The 22,881-nt window shown below is 45.2% G+C and overlaps 2 protein-coding genes across 2 annotated transcripts in view; one reads left to right on the top strand and one right to left on the bottom strand.

Annotated features, from left to right (window-relative positions):
* The first annotated feature begins 7,447 nt into the window (after window positions 1–7,447).
* On the top strand, window positions 7,448–15,155 carry CTHRC1 (collagen triple helix repeat containing 1). Its single transcript, XM_068396608.1, has 4 exons — window positions 7,448–7,615; window positions 10,751–10,972; window positions 12,176–12,392; window positions 14,704–15,155. Exons 1-4 carry the CDS (start codon window positions 7,463–7,465, stop codon window positions 14,844–14,846), a joined length of 735 nt encoding a protein of 244 aa, XP_068252709.1. The 5' UTR covers window positions 7,448–7,462; the 3' UTR covers window positions 14,847–15,155.
* Window positions 15,143–22,881, bottom strand: part of SLC25A32 (solute carrier family 25 member 32) — a 24,144-nt gene continuing 16,405 nt past the window's right edge. The window contains exons 7-8 of the mRNA XM_068396607.1: window positions 18,394–18,531; window positions 15,143–18,186 (exon numbers count right to left, since the gene is read on the bottom strand). Of these exons, the coding sequence (XP_068252708.1) occupies window positions 18,396–18,531 (136 nt within the window). The 3' untranslated portion in view covers window positions 15,143–18,186; window positions 18,394–18,395. The remainder of the gene's footprint in view (window positions 18,187–18,393; window positions 18,532–22,881) is intronic.

Here is a 22,881-nt window from a genome sequence, read left to right as displayed (position 1 = left end):
TCCTGAGAATGGACACTGTGAGAGAAGCTGATAGTCGGGGTCAGGTTTCCTATGGAGACAAATGGAAAGTCACCAAGCCAGTAGGAAAACCCAAGAAAACACACCCAATAAAAAACAAGGGAGGACTTTGCCTTTTAAATTCATATAGCCTCAGCAGCATTAGATGTTTTTAGGGCACACATACTGAAAGTTTCACTACTTGGCAATGGGAAATTGTGAACTCATAAATGAGATTTTTAATCAACCAAGAGGTGATGTAATTACAGCAAAGTTACAAGGACAGAAGTAAGGAAACCACACTAGAAACAAAAGTCATGCCTCACAAAAGCATAGTTAGATGATCACCTACTGTAAAAAACATAACTCAAAGAAGGACTTGAAAAGATATTTTTATTCACAGGAACCTGGTAGGTCTTTCACAGTTCTGGCCAACCACAATTTAATCTCCACATGAGCCAGGGGTTCAGTGTTGCACTTGATCCTTTCCACGTCCATTGCACTAGTCAGTTGCTGATGCAAGTCAAATAAGATTTCTATTTTAGCACGTATGATAATTTAAATGCAAGAGTTTATCTGTTGAAGTATCCTCTGGGCTAGCTATGAGATGACCCCACTGAACCGCTCACGGTGAACCTCTTTCACTGTGCCTGACCCAGCAGCCCCTGTAAATCCATTGCCCTTTTGGTGACAGTGGGTCATCAGTGAACAGATGAGGTAAGTGCTGCCCAGCAGGTCCACAGCCACAGCCCTGCTTGCAGCAAGCCATGGTGCAAGCATGAGGTCAGGACACCTGGGGGGATGGTGTGGATGTGAGAAGTCGGGTGTCAGGAGTGCTGTGGGCTCCAGGCTTCGCCACTACGTTCAACAGGCAGAGCCGCAGTGAGCACGAATGTTCAGATCTGTCGTTGCTGCTGTGACTCTGCCCCCCTCTCTCTGTCTCTCCTCTGAGACAGGAAGTTTTGTGCAACTGTTGAGTGTCCTGGGGCCAGTTCATTTGTTTCTGTGACCAAATCCTCTTGCATCCACAGGCTTCTCTGTAGTTGGTGTATGCCAGCTATGGTGGCTACAGACCTCTGTAAGCTCTACGCAGCCTGTTCTCAGCCTGCAGCCCACTCGTCATTGCTGCCTTGCTTATCCTGAGGAACTCCCTTTCAAAGGGCTTGCTGGATACAAATAAAAATAAACATTTCAAAGTTCAAGTCCATTCCTTTAATTTTAGGATTATCACTAATTCAAGGTACAATCTTCCAAAACTGGAAGGACGCTTGTGGCAGTGCACTTGATGAATTGTGTAGACAAACCAAGATTGTTCCCTTCATTGAAGAGGCTTTCCTTTCTGAATGGAACACTGTATTTCACATCCTAGTAATTATTTACTAGTGCAGGATTCAAGGAAAGTTGGCTTTTCAGTTCCGCAAAAGGCCTTTCTGTTCATTGAGGATTCATGAGGCAGCCAAGTAATTTTTCCACCATTGACTAATTCACAGCCACTCTAATGAGCAAATGCTTCTCTGAGCCTCAGCTCTCTCCTTGCACATGATGATTCACTGTAGGCCCAGTGAATCTAATGTAAAACTGAACTGAATTAATTTTCCCACTCTACCATGTGCACAAGTCCTTGAACAACCCAATCTAACTGAACCTGCTTTGACCAGATGTGCTCCAGATGCCCCTTCCAACCCAAACATTTCCATGACTGCAGCCAGGATTGTGCCGGCTGCACTTGGGAGACAGTCTGGCAGAGGTACAGATCAGTCTCCTTTGGAGTCAGACATTTGCAACATGCAATCAGTGAAAACAGGGCTCAGTATGGGCCTTTCATCATGAAGTTTACAGTATGGAAATGTCTGGATATCCTGAGTTATCCTTTATCAGTGAAGCAGGCAGTTCTTCCAAATAATTTTATTGAAGTTTATCTAACTCTGCCAGACAATTTGTGAGTGGTGTTTAGTTTAAGATATTCAATGCTTCCATTATTATTGTAAAAGCCACAGCTATAGGCAAATGCAACTACAAATCAGCTGATGACTTGGACAGAAAAAAAAGATCTGCCTAGAAGCCCCAGCAGGCTACGAAAGGAGCTGTTTCCACAAGATGAGCTCCTTGGTATCTGATGTATGTCCCACAGAATCACAGAATGTTAGGGATTGGAAGGAACCTCGAAAGATCATCTAGTCCAATCCCCCTGCCGGAGCAGGATTACCTAGACCATATCACACAGGAACGCGTCCAGGTGGATTTTGGATGTCTCCAGAGAAGGAGACTCCACAACCTCTCTGGGCAGCCTGTTCCAGTGTTGTTACCCTCACCGTAAAGAAGTTTTTCTTCATATTTATGTGGAACGTCCTGTGTTCCAGCTTGCACCCATTGCCCCTTGTCCTGTCAAGGGATGTCACTGAGAAGAGCCTGGCTCCATCCTCATGACACTTGCTCTTTACATATTTATAAACATTAATGAAGTCCCCCCTCAATCTTCTCTTCTCCAAGCTAAAGAGACCCAGCTCCCTCAGCCTCTCCTCATAAGGCACATGTTCCACTCCCTTAATCATCTTCGTGGCTCTGCGCTGGACTCTCTCTAGTCCAGGTCTTGACTTGTTGGTAACAATGTTAAAGATTTATCTTGATAGAAAATGTAATTAATCTGAGTAACAAAAAGTGTTAAACCTCTCTCTAGTGTTTCCTATTGTGCAAAAATACAATATTTCCCATAGTAACATTAAGAACTGCCATGTGCTTATTCAGAAATAAAAATTAACACTTAACTGCAGGATTTTTCTCTCACACTCAAAAAATGCCTTCCTATGGACACAGCAATCTTATTCCCCAGACAAGCCTCCGAAGGGTTAGCGTGTGCTTTCCTGACAGTTATGCCCCTCTTGTCTTTGATGAACTCCATTGTTGTGCTCTAACCTCTGCCTGTCATTCAGATGGTCAATTTTTTTTTCATAGCTTGCATAGTGAACTGTAAGCATGACTTGACTGTCACCTGGAGGTATCGAGTCTCAGCAAGTAGAAGATTGATACAACTTACACTTTTAAGCTTTTCTCAAAGGCAGAAATAGGACATCACTGAGTATTATAATCCACTACAAAATCTGCCCCAAACTAGTTTTTAAGATTCAAAAGTTAATATGTGTACCTGCAAAGCACTGCTGTAACTACAATGCCAAGCTCATCATTTTATGTAGAAGCTAGTGGAAGATTTTTTAAATAGGTGTATCATCATCTGTGCTAGTAAAGGAACAAAATAGAGGGAGAGAAGTTTTGGATTATTTTAAAATATTAAGCTTGCTATATAAATAATATATTTAAATTAAAAGATGTTAGAATGGATCAAGGCCACTATCCCATTGATTTTTATGCATTTCCAAATTTTTTTTTGTGGAAGAAAATGAAATCTATTTCTTAAAGCTGTAATAAATTTCCCTGAGAGCTCTTACTTTGGTTTTCTTCTACCACAGTACAGACAGCTCTTTGTCTCCTTCATCAGACAGGCAGGCTGCAAAGAGCCATTTGAGAAATTCAGCAGTCTCTTCTGATCTCAGCCTTTTACAGCAGCTTACAACTCACCCTAAAATATCAGTAATGAAGTGAACAAGAGCTAAATTATGAACTCCACAATTAAAAGCACCAAGAGCAGACCAGCAAAGGTCCCTGAGTGTTGCGATGAACACTCAGCATTGCTGAGCCTGAGCTCTCTGCTGCTTACCCTGGGGCATGCGCATGTTCCCCAAAGCAATGCAGAGATAGGGCTGACAATCACAGTCAAGATCCCCAGACATCACCAAAACGAGGAAATTATGTATAAAGCAGTAAGAGTTAAAAGCAGATGAAAGGTCCAGGTCTTGGCACTTACCTCACTGGGCCTCTTTTGGCTCAGGATCCTCGGTCTGGAACCTTCTGTAATATTTAGACACCTAAGCCTGGTCTTCCTGGTTGTGAAAAGCCGCAAGTAATATATTTCCCATCTGAGAAGAATCTGTTTCTGAGGGGTTAAAGCTTCTCCTCACTGTATAAGGAGACTCTGCTACCAGATCTGGGTCTATCCTACCAGATCTGTGTCTCTTCTGCCAGATTTGGGATATGGACCTGGTCTCTCATTCCTAGGCTCTGCATCAAGCATGGGCAATGGGTTTCCCATGATAAAACACTCCTATCTTTCCTACTGCAGTTGTTTCACTTTGTGAAGACCAATGAATGAATAGCAATTATTTACTGGTTGAATTAAAACCAGTGCTGTAATAAATGGTATTCATAAACTGGAAGAGTTTGCACAAGAAAGGCAGAGAGACCCAGTGGGCAGATCCTTGAATTTAAACATTTTATAGCTGAGGTGAATGGAAACATGTGTGCGTATGAGCACATCCTCCTCTCCAGGCTTGCGTGGCTGGTTTTTGGGATGCGGAGAGGCTATGTGAGGGCGGGGGGAAAGCAGATCAAGTTGCAGCAGAGAGACTGCACTCAGGGCACCAGCCTGGTGGTGTGAGCATCTGCTAAGTACGGCACACTGATGGCACCACGGTGACCTTGCATGAGCCTGCCTGGGTTGTGCAGCAGCAGACTGATCATGTGGAAGATTTTAGTGACATTTAAATGGTGGATGTATGCAGCTCATCAGCTTCACTGATAGGTTTGTAAAGCCACATAAAAAAGATAAATTATATATCATATGGCAGTATGGGTAAGATGAAGGAATAACTAGTTGACATAATATGGATCCTGGTTTGAAGATGCTCAGGCAAGTTTATTACAACAGCTCCTTTTGTTTGGGAAATATTTAAGGCGAAGTAGATCAGTAGTTCTGATTCAATTTGAGTATCTCACCAGCATTCAACAATGGCTGCTGCCCTCTGAAGCATTTCAATATATCAAAAGCCCACACAGCACAAGCCTAGCAGATGGCAAGGCTTGCTCGGACTGAAGCAGGCTGAGGAGGATGTTGATATTTCTGTTTTCCAGATGGTAATGCACATTGCAAGTCAAATGAGCGCTAGGAACTGCACGGCATACTTACCAGAGCTCAAAGCAGATGTCCCACCATTATTTGCTAAGACCTTCTTTTACAGTGCTCCTCAGTTTGCTTCTCCTGGCAAAGCCAGCAATTTGGGATTTAAAAGCTTCTAGCCCAGACCCAAACTCTAATGGCGAGCAAACCCAGGTGGGGAAATGCATATGGATTTATGTACAGATTTTGTTATCTAAAATACTGAGTAATTGTATTAGGAAGGTGTACAGCACTACTGTGCTGTGTGCTTCAGCTATTGCACATCTCCTGAAGAAATTAATTCTGTAATACAGAAGTTTGTCAGTCTGGGAAGGGACGTGCCTTAGCAACAGCCCATATTGATGCTGAGGATCCCCAGCCACTTGGTAACGATGCTTGTGTGAACATGCATGTTACAAAGAAGTCAAACATTACCATCTTCACAGTATTACCACCGACCCGGACCAGAGGCAGGAGGGTTTGCTGGCAGTGGCGCACAATTGCACAATGAAGGCTCTGCATGTGCGTGTCCACGGATGTTCACTGAGGCTGTCACAGAAGCAATTGTTATAATTAAGGTTTACATCATTCCATGAATTTTCCCAGCGGGTTTAGGGAGCCATTATTATTTACTAGCCGTTTCATGAAGTTGGCTGGGTGTATGGCTGCACTTCTCCACAAGGCAGGAGCCCACACCTCAGCACCGCAGCTGACATCAGTCCCAGTTCTCAGGACAGCGTGTGACAGCATTGATGATAGCAGTGTGACCCGTGGTGCAAATCTCACTTCACTGCTATTGTTCATCCAGTATGGACGTGGAAAGGGAAGAACCACACAAGGGGCTTAAAGTGCAGAGGTAACTGCAGTCAGAGCAATGTGAAGAGGTTTAGTGTAAACAAAAATGTGGTTCTACATGGTCTAGCGTGAATGGCCCGACGTCTTGTAACATGCATTCCTACAGGAGAAATGTGTGTTTTTGTTAAATACTGCAGAAAAAAAATGTATTGAAGCTTATATCCCCCTTCTGGAAACTCTACCTCTACAAATGCCACAGATTGCAGCATACAGAAATTATCTTTCAAAGATTTGTAATTTCTATTTTTAATGCTTAAGGACATACAGCATTCTTTATTTTACAGTCCTTTCATTTCTAGTATGATAAAAAATAAAGTATTATTTTAAATGATAGCAAAATGAGATGGTTTACGCTGGGTTGACGAGGACTTTTCTTGTGTTATTAAATTGAAAATGTTCAGTCAGGCAATGCCAAGTTCTTTGATAAAAGTCTAAATTCTGCTGCTGTAAGGATTTTGTGTCCTTACCTTGTACTTCTGTTAAAATGTAATCAGTGATTCATATCTAGGTGCTATTTTATCACTGTTTCCACTCACGGTGCATCAGGCTCCTGCTGTGGCATTATGTGTTTTAATCACAGAATCATAGAATGGTTTGGGTTGGAAGGGACCTTAAAGATCATCTAGACCCAACCCCCCCTGCCACAGGCAGGGACACCTTCCTTTAGACCAGGTTGCTCAAAGCCTCATTCAACCTGGCCTTAAACACGGCCAGGGAGGGGACAGCCACAACTTCTCTGGGCAACCTGTTCCAGTGTCTCACTACCCTCACAATAAAGAATTTCTTCCTAATATCTGATCTAAATCTACCCTCTTTCAGTTTAAAAGCATTCCCCCTCGTCCTATAACTACATGCCCTTGTAAAAAGCCCCTCTCCCGCTTTCCTGTACGCCCCCTTCAGGTACTGGAAGGCTGCTATGAGGTCTCCCCGGAGCCTTCTCTTCTCCAGGCTGAACAGCCCCAGCTCTCTCAGCCTCTCTTCAGAGCAGAGGTGCTCCAGCCCTCTGATCATCTTCTTGGCCCTCCTCTGGACTCCCTCCAACAGCTCCATGTCCTTCTTATGTCGGGGGCCCCAGAGCTGAACGCAGTACTGCAGGTGGGGTCTCACGAGAGCAGAGTAGAGGGGCAGAATCACCTCCCTCGACCTGATGGCCACGCTGCTTTTGATGCAGCCCAGGACAGGGTTTCTTGGCAAAACAGCCCTTTCATCAGAAGGGTGTTACCGTCTTCAGGGCAAATTCTTGGGAAGGCTTGGAAGAGGCTGTTCGTGCTCGGAGCGGGCCGGGAGGGTGGCCCTGCCGCGCCCGCGCCCCCCGCAGCCGCTCGGCACGGCGCGGCCGGGGCTGCCGGCGCCGCCCGGGGGAAGCTCCGCGGGGCCCGGCCCGAGGGGGCGGGAGCCCCCCGGCCCCCGTGCCAATGGCTGCGGGGGGATGGCTCTGCTGGACGTTCGCGCTCCGTTACAGGATGGAAATTCCCGGCCTCCCCGGGGAGGGAGCTCGGGCTCCGCGCTCTGAAAGGCTCATTTATCCCCGCGCTGCCGCCCAGAGCGGCGGACACGGGCCCCTGCGCCGCAGCCTCCCCCGGCCCCCGGCCCCGGCGCGTCCCCGCGGCCCCGGCCCGCACCATGCGCCGCGCCCCGGCCGCCGCCGCCGCCCCGCTCCTGCTGCTGGCGCTGCTGCTGCTGCTGCTGCTGCTGGCGGCGGCCCCGCCGGCCGGCGGCTCGGAGAGCCCGAAGGGGAAGCAGAAGGCGCTTCGGCAGCGGGAGGTGGTGGACATGGTGAGAGCGGCGGGGGCCGGGGGCGGCGGGCGGGGGCGGCCGGAGGAGCCGCGCGGCTGCTTTTGGGTTGCAAAGAGTGGAAAAAAACCCAGAAAAAAACAGCGGTTTTCGAAGAACCTGGCTGCCGCACCGGACCGGGCACCGCCGGGCCCGCCGCCGTGTTTCCCTGCCCCGTCTGGGTTCTCTCTTTATTTTTTTTTTTTTAATTACGCCCTTGTTGTGCTGAATCAGGAAAATGCTGAAGGAAGGGCTGGACGGGCTTGGGCAGAAACCGCTGTTTTTCGGCAGCTGGGTGCGTGTCTTCGTGCTTTGCACATAGGGTCAGAGTCGGGGTGGGGTTGCGGTTGAGGCCGGCATAGTCTCCGCTCCCCGTCGTGTCCGCACGGCGAGGCGAGGCCAAGGCGCAGGGGAGGCTGCCCTGGGAGCTGGTCCCTGCCCTCTGCGCATCGCAGGGGCAGCACTGAAGTCTTACAACCCTTGAAACGTAAGTAGTAAATGGTGTTTAGTTCCTAAAAGGCTAGTGGATAAATGATAAACTACAAAAAGAGAAATAAAAGGACTGCTCTTTAGCGGCCATTAGATGCTGTGAAAACTGTATCCACACGCTTACTGAACTCACTTTTCCGTGGAGTTTCATTAATGTGTTATTCCCTTTGGCACCTGGGACTGCATACTGCTGCTTGCGATTCCATTGCAACTAGAAACCTGAATGCGTTGGGACTATCCCATCTCAGGGAGAGAAGAAAGGAGGGAGATTTTCCAGTCCTTGGAATGTAGAAAGCAGATGTGAAGCTCTTTCCGTGAGCTGCTGGACTGCAGTTCACCTCCTATAGAAAAGCAGTGGCATGGCTGTTTCTTCCATGATGGCCAGAGAGATCCCCCAAAGTGATGTGCTGGAGGCACCATTGGTAGCAAAGCTCCTTCCCTTTCACACCACCACATCACCCTTTCACTTTTATTGTGGAAATTGAATTGCTTCGAGAATAAGGAGTCTGTGCACATGGAGGAGCTTACATTTTCTGCTGGACCGGTATTTTAGGGTCCCCCATTTCTCTTGCATTACTCCATGCTTTAGGGTGCAGCAGAGGGAGCAGCAAGGTGCAGGTAAATTGATGGCAGCTGAGTCTGGCACAGCCTGGTTGTACAGACTGCTTCAGCTGCAGCCCTGCCACGGCAGACTGAAGGCATGCCCCAGAGGGGATCCTGCCTTTAGTGGACGTTTTATAAGAAGTTTTATGCATTTTGAGCTTAAGAAAGTATGAAAAAAGACGTGATTTGGCAAGCGTAGATGAATTTATTTGGAGCAGAGCCCAAAGCCTAGGTAACTTTCGCTCACACCAGGTTTTTTTGGGTGTGCAATGGCTAAGCTGCTCTGGCAGGAAGCAGTGCGGCCCTGGGTGGCAAGTGGTGGCCACTCCTCTCCCAGGGCAGCCCCATGCCCTCGTGGTGCCACCACTGGTGCCCCTAGGGACAGGGGTTGCAGGTCTGAGCCCTGGTGGGCCCCAGCTCTCTCTGATTTCCACGTCCTCGAGATTTCTGTGGTGAGTAACCACATGCCAAAGCCAGAGACGGTTGCTGTTACAAAAAAAGTCCAACAGGAAAATGGCAGCAAAAGCCAATAACCAGTGCTGTGTGAAACAGAAATGGCTTTGCATCATTCTCAGGGTCCCTAGGTCTGTGTGTGCTTCGCCAAGCAGCCTTCTCTCCAGCTGTTTTTAAGCATGGCCATCTTGGCTATAATCCCACTATTTCCGCTGCCATTTGCCAACCGTGTTTTCTTTGGTGAAAGTAGTCAGGGAATCCCGGCATCCATTAGTCTAACTCTCATCTTACCTCTTACCAGAACTATAACTAGTATACTGCTATAACTATAAATTATAATTATTTACTACTATATAGTTACTGATGTTATTTGTAGAGTGGCTCCAGCCAAGCCTTTGATGTCTGTGCTGGTTTTTGCACTGAAGCACAGAAAAAGGAACAACCCCAGAACAAGAGTAATGGCGTAATGCAAACAGTGGCATGGCTTGCAGGCAGGGGAATAGCTCTATGGTTGTTTCTTTTGGAAACAGCTGGGGATTAGGTGGTTTAAAAGGGATGAACAGAAATAGGTGTGAGAAGGGCGAAAAGCAGGATAGAGAGTTATCTATCTGTGAGGATTTGGGATGAAGACTGGAGGAAGCAGTCAGTCACCAGATGGGCAGGAACATTTAAAGTAAAAGCCCTGCGATGGCCAGCCCCTGCAGATTCCTGCTCAACGTTTCTGTGCCTGCTCCACTGCTCCACACACGGTTGCTCGCCCCGGCATCCAGCGCTCATGCTGCTGGGGGAAGGAGCTTTGGGCTGCACAAACCATCCCTCCAAGAAGGGCAAAACCAAATCCCATAAGGTATGAAGGCAGTTCGGGAGGGCAACAATTGGCCTTTCCTAATATTGTGATGTTCGGGAGGACGTTAGCATGCCGTCCTCCCGTGTGTGCCTTCCCACCGCTACCAATGGGGATGCAGAGTCCAGGCTGATCACAGGGTGCAGCTTCCCACATCCACATCAACAGCAACACGCTGTGTGCGCTCTGGAGTCTGACATGTGGCTTGACTATTGCAGCGTGATTCTGTCCCGGAGGAATGGCGGCAGAAGAAAACTGGTGTTGATGTCCAGTCTCTATGAAATGCAAAAGTTTCTCTACTTTAAAAAAAAAAAAAAGAAAAATATAATAGTAAAAGCTGATTAGCCAAACAGTTACACAAGCAATGGTGGGTTGGGAGAAAGTAACGATCGATATTTAACTTTTTTTTTGTTTGTTTCTCTGTTGGAATGTTTTGAGTCTTCTGATGTTTTTCTTCTGAGTTTTAATCCTTGGACTAGGACAATTCTGAATTCTAAGATTTATACATCTTTTCATAAAATAATGGTCATCTTAATTTAAAGCAAATTCTGCTGGCACTGCTTATTTTTTAAATTTTATTTTCCCTACCTTTTCCTCAGTGGAACCATTTTCTTGGTGATCCTGAAATAACCTATTAGCTTGTGTCACAGCAGGGGTTTTTCTGTTTTGTTGTTGTTGTTTGTTTGTGTTTAACTTGCTTTGCCTCAGAGTTAATGGACAGAAGCAGCAAGATCTGTTCTGTGTTTCAGTACAACGGCATGTGCTTGCAAGGCCCCAGTGGTGTCCCTGGACGGGATGGAAACCCAGGAGCCAACGGGATCCCTGGGACGCCTGGAATCCCGGGACGGGACGGGCTGAAGGGGGAGAAGGGCGAGTGCATGCGCGAGAGCATCGAGGAGTCCTGGACACCCAACTTCAAGCAGTGTTCGTGGAGTGCACTTAATTACGGCATCGATCTGGGGAAGATAGCAGTAAGTTAGCTTTGCCTGGGATGCTGCACTTTACCAGCCACAGCAGGCTCCGGGTTTGCCTCTATGGGCTGGGTAGCATCAATCCCACAGATTTCCTATTGGAGTCTTTTTCAACATGTAAGGGTGAACTTCTCAAAGGTTTATCTACTTCACACTCATCTCAGCTGTGTTTTACAGCTATGTGCCCATTTAATTTCTGTAATAGTGTTTGAAAAGAACGATGTGGCTGGTGTAAGAGTACATTGAGAGGACCAGATGTGTAACTGTAAGGCAGAAAGTCACACTACCAAAAAAAGTACCTTCTGCTTGCCTAAAGTACGCCAAGGTTCTTACCATTTCGATCATAAAGGAGACATGCACACCTTTAATCTGTTAATTGTACCTGTCTTTATAACTCCTGCTTCATAGTGGTTGTTCACTGAAGCTCAGCTGTAGGATGCTACTGCACAAAGGCTCAGCACTGTTCAGGAGCAGAGTTAACAAGCGCTACCCAGACTAACCCAAATGGTTTGTCCTCCACTGCAGCCCTGGCGTGCAAAACTTTCAACCACAATGGTGCAAGCCTAGAAGAGGGGAAGCAGTCCCAGCTCCATCCCAGCTATGAAGCAATGCCCAGATCGGTTGGGGTAATTTAACTGCTATTGCTGTGGCTGGAGTGAGAATCAACTTTTTTGAGTAGACATTTCTCACTGTCTTGTACTTGCAGAACTGTCCCCAGCTCCCCCCCCGTCCCCCCGCCCATGATATGCAGCATTTTGAAGACACAATAACAACTTCTTAAAAACCTGGAAATGTTTCTTTTTCTGTTGTGGAGCCTTTATTAGGGTTTAAGCCTCTCACAAATCTTGTGATAATTGTTAAATCCAGGATTTCTGGTAACAGAGACAGAAATTGTACTGTCCTCTCATGCAAGGACTTAAATGCAGCTTTCAGATAGCTCATACCCCTTTACATAAACCCAAGAAGGTAACTGGGTTACCTACTTAACAGCAGGTATTGTCTAAATAAATTAAGAATTTCCATAATACCCCTTCTCCGTTACCATCTATGAGGTGTTGTTTCTGATTTGCATCTTTTCATCGTATCGTATTTGCCAGGCTCTACTTTTTGGTTTTTTTTTTTCTTTTTTTTTTCAGAGGGAAGGGACTAAAGAGAATAGCCAAAACATGCTGAAAACATTTCCAAAACGTTTTTGTCTCTTAGGAATGTACATTTACAAAGATGCGCTCAAACAGTGCTCTCCGTGTTCTCTTCAGTGGATCGCTTCGGCTAAAATGCAAAAGTGCCTGTTGTCAGCGCTGGTACTTTACTTTTAATGGAGCAGAATGTGCTGGGCCTCTTCCTATTGAAGCCATAATATATTTAGATCAAGGAAGCCCGGAGCTGAATTCTACTATTAATATACACCGAACTTCTTCAGGTATGTATGCCAACACCGCATGAACAGAGATGGAGAGAAGCCAGTAGCAAATCTAGTTACCAAATGCCGAGTACAGTCTGCCATAGAAAGTAGAAGACTGAACGAAGAGGCAGGAGGGTGGCCAGCCAACGCTTGCTACTCTGCTTTCTCACAGTTGACTATCAATAGTAACAGGATTAGAATTATTTATTAAGTGGTACTTTATTACTGTGGTGTTTTTCATGGTACTTACATCCCACAATTTAGAAATGGCAGAGATTGCTGTCACAGAATCACAGAATCAGCTAGGTTGGAAGAGACCTCTGGGATCATCGAGTCCAACCTTTGACCTTACACCACTGTGTCAACTAGACCATGGCACTGAGTGTGCCAGTCTTTTCTTAAACACCTCCAGGGATGGTGACTCCACCACCTCCCTGGGCAGCCCATTCCAATGCCTAATAACCCTTTCTGTGAAGGGATTTTTCCTAAAGTCTAACCTGAACCTCCCCTGGCACAGCTTGAGGCTGTGTCCTCTAGTCCTGTCACTAGTTGCCTGGGAGAAGAGGCTGACCCCCACCCCGCTACAACCTCCTTTCAGGTAGTTGTAGAGAGCAATAAGGTCTCCCCTCAGCCTCCTTTTCTCCAGGCTAAACAATCCCAGTTCCCCCAGCCGCTCCTCATAGGACATACCCTCTAGACTCTTCACCAGCTTTGTTGCCCTCCTCTGGACTCACTCCAGCACCTCAATGTCTTTCCTGTAGTGAGGGGCCCAGAACTGAACACAATACTCGAGGTGCAGCCTCACCAGTGCCGAGTACAAGGGGACGATCACTTCCCTTGTCCTGCTGGCCACACTATTCCTGGTACAAGCCAGGATGCTATTGGCCTTGGCCATCTGGGCACACTGCTGGCTCACGTTCAGCCAGCTGTCCACCAACACCCCCAGGTCCTTTTCCACCAGGCAGCTTTCCAGCCACTCTTCCCCAAGCCTGTAGCACAGTATGGGGTTATTGCACATTATCTGTGCGTAAAGTGAGATTTACTCTTCCTGGATTTTCTACTATAATTTCAGGTGGGGCACAGAAGTACCTCCAAAGTGAAATATCTAGGAACAATTATTCAGCTGCTAAGCAAAAGGCAAATTAGTGAAGTCATTCAGCATTGAAGGAGGTGACACTAGGAAAAGGGGACTAACGTGAAGTCTATATTCTGTCTTTTTTCTGATAGTTGATACTTACACTCAGAAGTATTTCTAAAACCAAAAAGGTTGCTTTAATTTAACAGGCTTCTGGCTATGAATACTCTCCACATCACTGGTTTAAGCTGTATTTTGTTCTCAGCTTCAAACATAGCTGAAGCACTGTGACGCCAGCAGCCCAGCTCTTTGCAAAAGGCCATTTTTTCGTAGAATCATAGAATCATTTTGGTTGGAAAGGACCTTTAAGATCATCAAGTCCAACCGTTAACCCAGCACTGCCAAGTCCACCACTAAACCATATCCATAAGCACCACATCTACTCATCTTTTAAATACCTCCAGGGATGGTGACTCCACCACTTCCCTGGGCAGCCTGTGCCAATGCCTGACAACCCTTTCAGTGAAGAAATTTTTCTTGAATATCCAATTTAAACCTCCCCTGGCGCAACTTGAGGCCATTTCCCCTTGTCCTATTGCTTGTTACTTGGGAGAAGAGACCAACACTCACCTTTTTCTCCCTGTACTATTTCACAACTTCACGAAATATAACATCTAGAGCTATGGTAGGTTTTTTTTCGTCAAGGGGTAGGTCCCACCTGCTTTCATTAACCCACCTCCAACTAGTGGTGCTAATGGGGGAAAAAAAAAAGGGCAATAGAAGTGGAACTTTATACAGAAGCAGTGCATTAGGAGTGGAAAAGATTCCAGGGTGGCAATCACCTGTAGACCTTAGCTGTAGAAGCCAGGTGTGTCTGTGTTCCTGTCCTCCCTCCCCATCACTGCTAAAAAGATGGCTGGATGGGATTGAAGCCATATCCCAGCTACCAGTTTGTGAATGTGGACATGTAAAGAAGCAGGTATATGTCCCATTTAGCCATCCTGTGCACTGTGGTCTGCTTCAGGTACTGCAAGAGACGTCAAGCAACAGCATGGCTGAAGGCAGTGCATGACTCTAACCTACAATGCCACATCTCTAAGTAATAGTTTTTATTTCTAAAAATGCTATTCGGGTTTAAATAAATAGCACATGCTGCCCATGAACTGCTGTTCTTAAGTACTTGTGTCCACCTTCAGTTGTGAAATACAAAGCGATCGTGTCTGCCGAGGTAACCTGATTTTTGTCTTTAACCAGTGGAAGGTCTGTGTGAAGGGATCAATGCCGGCTTGGTGGATATTGCCATCTGGGTTGGGACTTGCTCAGATTATCCACGGGGAGACGCTTCTACTGGATGGAATTCAGTCTCCCGAATCATCATTGAAGAACTGCCAAAATAACTTTCCCACCGTTTTTTTAATCTCTCCCTATTTTTTTAATTTTGTACAATTTTCTTCAGAATTTATTTCTGTAGAGTTGGATGCAAGTATTTGACTGAAAGGTGCTAAACCCTTGCATCTGTAGTCTTTGTCTAGCCTTTTTTTGCGCATTGCGGAGGCATTTTGTAATAATCATTTTAGAATATAAATATCAAAACCAAGTTCATTAACTTTTTAATTCCTTGTTTGACGTATGAAAATATACCCCCACCATTTTAAGAATTAACTGTAACTTTTTGTATCAAATAAATAAGACCTTTTACAAAAAAAAAACAACCCAGCTGTTTTATTGATCATCAAAATGTTTAAGGTATTTTACATGGTGTTGCAATACACAATTTTTTTCGAAGACTTCATAGAAAGTTCTAAGAAAGTAAACTCAGGTCTTGGCTTTAGCTGCTGTGAACCTGACTACACAACAGGATCCTCTGCTGTTACAGTCTTAAGTTTCTCAACAAACTCCTGGTGACATGGTAGCATTAAATACCTTGTTCTGAATAACTAAAAATAGACTATCAATCAATCCTCTAAGCTCTCCTTCCCTCTTTTGCTTTTTGATAGACTGGATTTCAGTATAAACATCTATTATTGATCTCCACTATTAGAAGGCAGATACTAAATAATTTTACAGTTACAAAACTTAATTTCATTGCTCCAATAAAATAATTCTCCTGGATTTAGCCTTTCAGATATATACAATCACTTTGCTGTTAATTAAAAGCTAGATATATTAAATAGTTTGGAAGATGATAGATACAGAAATAAGGCAGGTTGAAATGCCTTGGCTTTCAAAAGTGTACTAGTAAAGTGAAAGAACGATGTCACAGATATTTGACTGCAGCCTCCAGACTGGACAAGTGATGACACTGATCATGCCAGCACAGCATTAGCTTCAGTGTTTTGAGTATTTTTGTCCAAATGCAACAAGTGTTATACTCAAATATGTTTAAAAATTGTACAGATTCTAAAGGGCAACAATAGTCACATTTACATTACCAAAATCACTTTTGCACTACTTAAAAAATGCAAGAAAAAGCATGTATAACATGCAGAAATATACACTCTTCCCAGAAATTAAAAGGAAAAAACACTAAATGGGAGATAAGGAATTTATTTCAGCTACTTAGAATTAAATCTCAGCTTTTTTTTTTCTGAAACAAGTTATAAGATTTTCCCCAGGCATCTCTTAAAGCAGTTAAGAATGCCAGAGGAACACACCTGCAGCTAGGAGAGCACGCAGGCTTTCCCAGCTGCAAGCTTATGTACGTGTGATACTGCAAGCCAGCAAATTCTAAAGCCGGCGTTTTGTCTCTGAAGAACTGTTCTGTTTTCATTGGCTTGGGTGATGCGTTTTAAGGTATCTGAACACAAACAAGTTACTATGAGCTCAGCTATGGTGTGAATTTACAGGATGTCAGTTAACATACAGTAACCGACTGTGTACATGCTTGTAGCCTGTCTTTGCATTTATCCTGGAGCACAAGTAAGCTGTTCTGGGCCTAGAGCATGCTAATCCAGAGTAGTAAGTGCGTGCACAGCTTTTATTCTTTACTTATGTTTTATTCATATGTCTTCACAGTATTTTTTGGACCCTGGGTGGCAGAGTTAACTCGGTGTTCTATTAAATTCATTCTGCATACTAGAAAACACACAAAACCAAGTAAAAATCCTCCAAAGGCAAAAGAAGTTAGTAGTTGTTAGGGATCTGTACAGTAATTAGCATGATAAACTTCCAGTAAATTCGATCTTCAGCTACATACACATGGAAACATTTTATAATAAAAACCAAAGCCAGCCATAATGCCACATGCCCTTTTCAGATTAGATTACCAACTGTATCAGTAGAGGGGATGGGATTGCAGAGGAGAAAGTGTAAATATTAATAAAGTTAAGTATACACAAAATGTGCTATGTGGCAATAGTATCACAGAAACAAGTGAGGGCATTGCTGAATTAAGATTCAAAATGTTGAGCACTTTCTCTAGTCTTCCACATTTTAACTTAAAAGTTGAAATCAATTCCCTAATCTTTTAAATTTTTATTAAAAAAGCCTTATTTCTGCTTTAGGTTAGTCTTCTGTTAAATAGGAAGCTTCTCTAAGTGATTACTCAGGTGTTTTGCTGGACAGTATTCTCTGCTCCTTACAAAACTGATTATTTTCCCCCTACCTGTTGAATAATCTTTGCTGACTTATTTCCTCCTCAGTTAAGTGATACTTTCTAGATACTTAATATCTTCTTACTAACAGCAGAAGGCAGATGTTATGGCCAGTAATGAATTTTCTTAAAGAACTAAAAAAATAAAACAAACCCAGATCTCCAAAAAATACATATCCTTGACAGCAATTATTGGCATGCAAATAAACATCATTATTATTCAGTTACTGAGATGTACTATAATTTAGTTTATCACTAAGTTAGCAATCCATATATTCTTACAGTCCTTTCCTTAGACCAAATCAGAAAACATTAATGGATTGGTTTGTTTTTTTAAAAGAAAGTCCTATGCACAATATTTTTTATACTATTTATGGATTTTTTTTTTCCAGAGAACATTATACAAAATAAGCATGGTCACATTTGTTATTTAAGTGGTTTGAAAACTGCATCGCTATGGGCTTACTAGAAAAAAACCCTAATTTTAAAAATCTAAGCTTACTTTCAAATATGTATTTACTTAGTAATATTTGGTCAGATGTATCAGTAATGGAGACAGAATTTCTTGCACGGGGGGTGGGAGGGGGGCAGGGAAGAGAGAGAAACTGCATGAAGTAAGTGGCCAGCAATGCACACAACATACACACACTTTGGTCTGGTGCTAAAGGCAGCCAAAACCCACAATGCAAGTATGTCCTGGTAGGAGACAAGAACTGGGTTTCATCAGATTGGCAATTATTCAAACCCAAGAATGGACAGCTGTTTTACAAAACAATTTGACTTTCCAAACTGCACCCCACTGAGGCAGCATTTTTGTGTTGGATGAGCAATGGAATTTGGAGCACTCCATATCCTAAAATTTAACAAATAACACAGAGGTGGATTCAGAAGACATTGATGTAAACAACTACATACATACTTTATTCATAAGACTCAGATAAAGATTTAAGAAAGTTTTGACAGACTCCAGCGTTGCTTTTATATGAAGTTTTCCACTTCTGTAGGAGTAGAATCTGACCAACTGTTATCTTGAGACTTGTCAAAACAGATCAGTCCGTTATTCCAGGCAGGCCAGGATGAACTGAATTGCTGCACAGCTGCCTTCACCCAGTCACAGTGCTATTGTTTCACAGCTGCAAACACATCTGTTTCAAGGAGACACAGCTGGTTGAGAGGAAGGCAGCAATGCAGGGACATTCAGCAGAAGAAATGTTGGCAGGGTTTTAGTGTCTCCAGGTTCTTTCATCAAAATACTAGATCAATTCACAGTGTCAAAAAAGACTGCTGACCTAAATCCCAGATCATAAATATGAAAAATAAAGGACAGACTCCTTATGAACACACACTCGTACCTTTAATTATTTTTTTTTCTAAAACCAAGTAAAAAACCAGACACATTTTCATAAACGACAAAGGTAATACAGCAGGCAGGAGTCACTCTGATCACATTGGGGATAATTCCTTTGTAAAATCCATGAATTCCTTCTTTCCTTTAAAGACACAGAAAAACATTTAGTTTTAATTAATGTATTTTAATAGGAATCAGACACAAAACAAAGCCTGGCATTTTTCTTCTTGCGCTCACACTGAGAGAGTTACTTCAGGTTAGGAATAACAATTTCAGAATAATTTCTTACTACAGTGTTTAAAGAGCCATAATATATCAAATCTTAACCCATCATTTTCTGAACATACAATAGTATTCTGTAGGTCAGTTATTTAGCCTAGGGTTTAGGTGGTTTTTGTGGTGTGGTGGTTTTTTTTTTTTTTGTATTGTCTAAGTAGGAGGCCATTTATTATCTTGCTTCATGCCACAAAAACTGGGTAAAATAACTTAAAACTTCTGCAGCCTGTTCCAAAAAGCATTTATGTATTTAATCTCACTGAAGCCAACAGGGCTGAAAGGCTTGGTGGTTTTGGGTCATGTAACAGCAAGTGAGGTGAGGGTCAACATAACTAAGGAAAGTCAGCATTTGTTTTCAGAGAATTAAAGCACCTCCTCTAGAATTTTGATTCCACTGGCCAATAAATGAGAATCTAACTTCTCCCAATTTGAATCAGAGTATTCATGTTGAAAAGTTTCCAGGACTTTTAATCTCAGCTCCCTATTTTTCAGCTTCATAGGAGCCTAGGACACCTGGAGCGACGAGTACACACAGAGCCTGGAAAGCGCTCGGGTTTACACTACCCTCCCTAGGGCTCTAGATTGCATTTGTTTCATGAGTACAGTAGTGGCCCCGGAATGGCTGTATACCTTCACACTTTAGCAGAACTAATAAGACTTCCTACAGACTGCAGCACTGAAGGGCACAGCGCTGAGACATCAGAGCTATTTTCGCTTTGAATTGGCTTCAGTCAAAATGGTTGTAGTGCCTCTGAGCCAGAGGTGGTCCTGGAACAACACAGCCTCCTTCACTTGTTCAGGTGGCACCTCTTAATACCCCAGGAGTCAGCTGACCCCATTCATGTCTCTAGCAATATGCTGCAACCCAGAAACATTGTCTAAAGTAAGATTAATATTGAATCACAGAATGTTAGGGATTGGAAGGGACCTCGAAAGATCATCTAGTCCAATCCCCCTGCCGGAGCAGAATTGCCTAGATCATATCACACAGGAACGCGTCCAGGCGGGTTTTGAATGTCTCCAGAGAAGGAGACTCCACAACCTCTCTGGGCAGCCTGTTCCAGTGTTTGGTTACCCTCACCATAAAGAAGTTTTTCCTCATATTTATATGGAACCTCCTGTGTTCCAGCTTGCACCCATTGCCCCTTGTCCTGTCAAGGGATGTCACTGAGAAGAACCTGGCTCCGTCCTCATGACACTTGCCCTTTACATATTTATAAACATTAATGAGGTCACCCCTCAGTCTCCTCTTCTCCAAGCTAAAGAGACCCAGCTCCCTCAGCCTCTCCTCATAAGGGAGATGTTCCACTCCCTTAATCATCTTCGTGGCTCTGCGCTGGACTCTCTCCAGCAGTTCCCTGTCCTTCTTGAACTGAGGGGCCCAGAACTGGACACAATATTCCAGATGCGGCCTCACCAGGGCAGAGTAGAGGGGGAGGAGAACCTCTCTCGACCTGCTAACCACACCCCTTCTAATCCACCCCAGGATGCCATTGGCCTTCTTGGCCACAAGGGCACACTGCTGGCTCATGGTCATCCTGTTGTCCACTAGGACCCCCAGGTCCCTTTCCCCTACGCTGCTCTCCGACAGGTCTGTCCCCAACTTGTACTGGTACATGGGGTTGTTCTTGCCCAGATGCAGGACTCTACACTTGCCCTTGTTATATTTCATTAAGTTTCTCCCCGCCCAACTCTCCAGCCTGTCCAGGTCTCTCTGAATGGCAGCACAGCCTTCCATTGTGTCAGCCACTCCTCCCAGTTTTGTGTCATCAGGGAACTTGCTGACAGTGCACTCTATTCCCTCATCCAAGTCATTAATGAATATATTGAATAGTACTGGTCCCAGTACCGACCCTTGAGGGACTCCGCTAGACACAGGCCTCCAACTGGACTCTGCCCCATTGACCACCACTCTCTGGCTTCTTTCCTTCAGCCAGTTCACAATCCACCTCACTACCCGATCATCCAGACCACACTTCCCCAGTTTAGCTGCGAGGATGCTGTGGGAGACCGTGTCAAATGCTTTACTGAAATCGAGATAGACCACATCCACAGCTTTACCACCATCTATCCACCTGGTTACGTCCTCATAAAAGGCTATCAAGTTGGTTAAGCATGACTTCCCCTTGGTGAAGCCATGCTGAGTGCCCCTAATGATCCCCCTATCCTTGATGTGCCTAGAGACAGCACCAAGGACAAGTTGTTCCATCACCTTTCCGGGGATGGAGGTGAGGCTGACTGGTCTATAGTTACCCGGGTCCTCCTTCTTGCCCTTTTTGAAGACTGGAGTGACATTCGCTTTCCTCCAGTCCTCAGGCACCTCTCCCGTTGCCCACGACTTAGCAAAGATGATGGAGAGTGGCCTAGCAATGACTTCCGCCAGCTCCCTCAGCACCCGCGGGTGCATCCCATCAGGGCCCATGGATTTATGGACGTCCAGATTGCTTAATTGGTCCCTGACCCAGCCCTCATCTACCAAGACAGACTCCTGCTCTATCCTGACTTCTTCTGGGGCCGCAGGGGTCCGGGACTCCGCAGGACAGCCTCCAGCAGTATAGACAGAGGCAAAGAAGGCATTCAGTAACTCCGCCTTCTTTTTATCCTCTGTTTCCAGGGCCCCCACCTCATTCATCAGTGGGCCTACATTGCCTCTAGTGTTGGCTTTACCTGCAATGTATTTGAAGAAGCCCTTTCTGTTGTCCTTGACCTCTCTTGCAAGGTTTAATTCCAAGGAGGCCTTAGCTTTCCTAGTTGCCTCCCTACATCCTCTGACAACAGACTTCTATTCCTCCCAAGTGGCCAGCCCCTCCTTCCATGATCTGTACACCCTCTTCTTCCACTTGAGTTTGCCCAGCAGTTCCCTGTTTAACCATGCAGGTCTCCTGCTACCCTTCCTTGACTTCCTACCTGCTGGGATGCTCTGATCTTGAGCTCGGAAGAAGCAGTCCTTGAATGCTAACCAACTATCTTGGGCCCCCTTACCTTCTAGTACCCTGTCCCATGGGATTTCCCCTAGCAATTGCTTGAAAAGGCCAAAGTTGGCCCTCCTGAAGTCCAGGGTTGTGATTCTGCTAGCTATTCTGTTCCTGCCACATGAGATCCTGAACTCTACCATCTCATGGTCACTACAACCAAGGCTGCCCTCAACCTTCACCTCTTCAACCAGACCCTCCTTGTTAGTAAGGATAAGATCCAGCAGCGCTCCTCTCCTAGTTGGCTCATCCACCATTTGCATCAGAAAGTTATCATCAATGCACTGGAGGAACCTCCTGGACTGAGGATGGCTGGCTGAGTAGGCCTCCCAGGAAATATCAGGGTAGTTGAAATCCCCCACGACAACCAGACCCTGTAATTGCGAGACTGCTCTCAGCTGCCTGTAGAAGGCCTCATCACCTTCCTCATCCTGATCCGGTGGCCTGTAATAGACACCCACAACAGTATCACCCCTGCCAGCCTGCCCCTTAATTCGCACCCACAAACTCTCAACTCGCTCCTGATCCGCCCCTGGACAGAACTCAATACATTCTAGCTGCTCACTCACATAAAGAGCAACTCCACCACCTCTCCTTAGCGGCCTGTCTTTCCTGAACAGGACATAGCCATCCATGACCACATTCCAGTCATGCGAGGCGTCCCACCAAGTCTCTGTAATTGCCACTAAATCATAGCCCCCCGACCGAACACGGATTTCTAACTCCTCCTGTTTATTCCCCATGCTGCGTCCATTGGTGTACAGGCATTTCAGGGAGCAAGCTGGGCTTGCCGATTTCACCCCAGGGGGATGGGAGGCCTCCTGGTCTACCTCAACACTAGAGCGTTGCCCCAGTGGTGCAAGCCCAGCTACTACCCCATTCCCCTTCGAATCTAGTTTAAAGCTCTCCGAATGAGCCCTGCTAATTCCTGTCCCACAACCCTTTTGCCCCTACGACATAAACCCTTCCCATGTATTACGGTCACGCCTGGTATCTTATAAAACCAGCCATTATCAAAGAACCCAAAGCCCTGCCTGTAGCACCAGTCTCGTAGCCAGGCATTAATAGAGAGAATCCTACTATTCCATCCCACGTCATCACCTGAAAATGGAAGGAGGGAGGAGAAAACCACTTGTGCCCCAGACTCTTTCACCAACCGTCCTAGGGCCTTGTAGTCTTTCTTCATCCCCCTCAGACTACGGGATGCAGCTTCTTCCCCACCTGTCTGGAAGATCAGCAGGGGG

Source organism: Nyctibius grandis, chromosome 3 (assembly GCF_013368605.1).
Source record: "Nyctibius grandis isolate bNycGra1 chromosome 3, bNycGra1.pri, whole genome shotgun sequence".
NCBI classification, from domain to species: Eukaryota; Metazoa; Chordata; class Aves; order Nyctibiiformes; family Nyctibiidae; genus Nyctibius; species Nyctibius grandis.
This window is presented reverse-complemented; position numbering and strand designations above follow the sequence as displayed.

Excerpts from the sequence above, each read along its gene's own strand:
- CTHRC1 (XM_068396608.1), top strand. The coding sequence starts at position 7,463 with ATGCGCCGCGCCCCGGCCGCCGCCGCCGCCCCGCTCCTGCTGCTGGCG. Across the intron at positions 7,616-10,750 it reads AGCGGGAGGTGGTGGACATG|TACAACGGCATGTGCTTGCA; the intron begins GTGAGAGCGGCG and ends TCTGTGTTTCAG. Across the intron at positions 12,393-14,703 it reads TATACACCGAACTTCTTCAG|TGGAAGGTCTGTGTGAAGGG; the intron begins GTATGTATGCCA and ends GTCTTTAACCAG.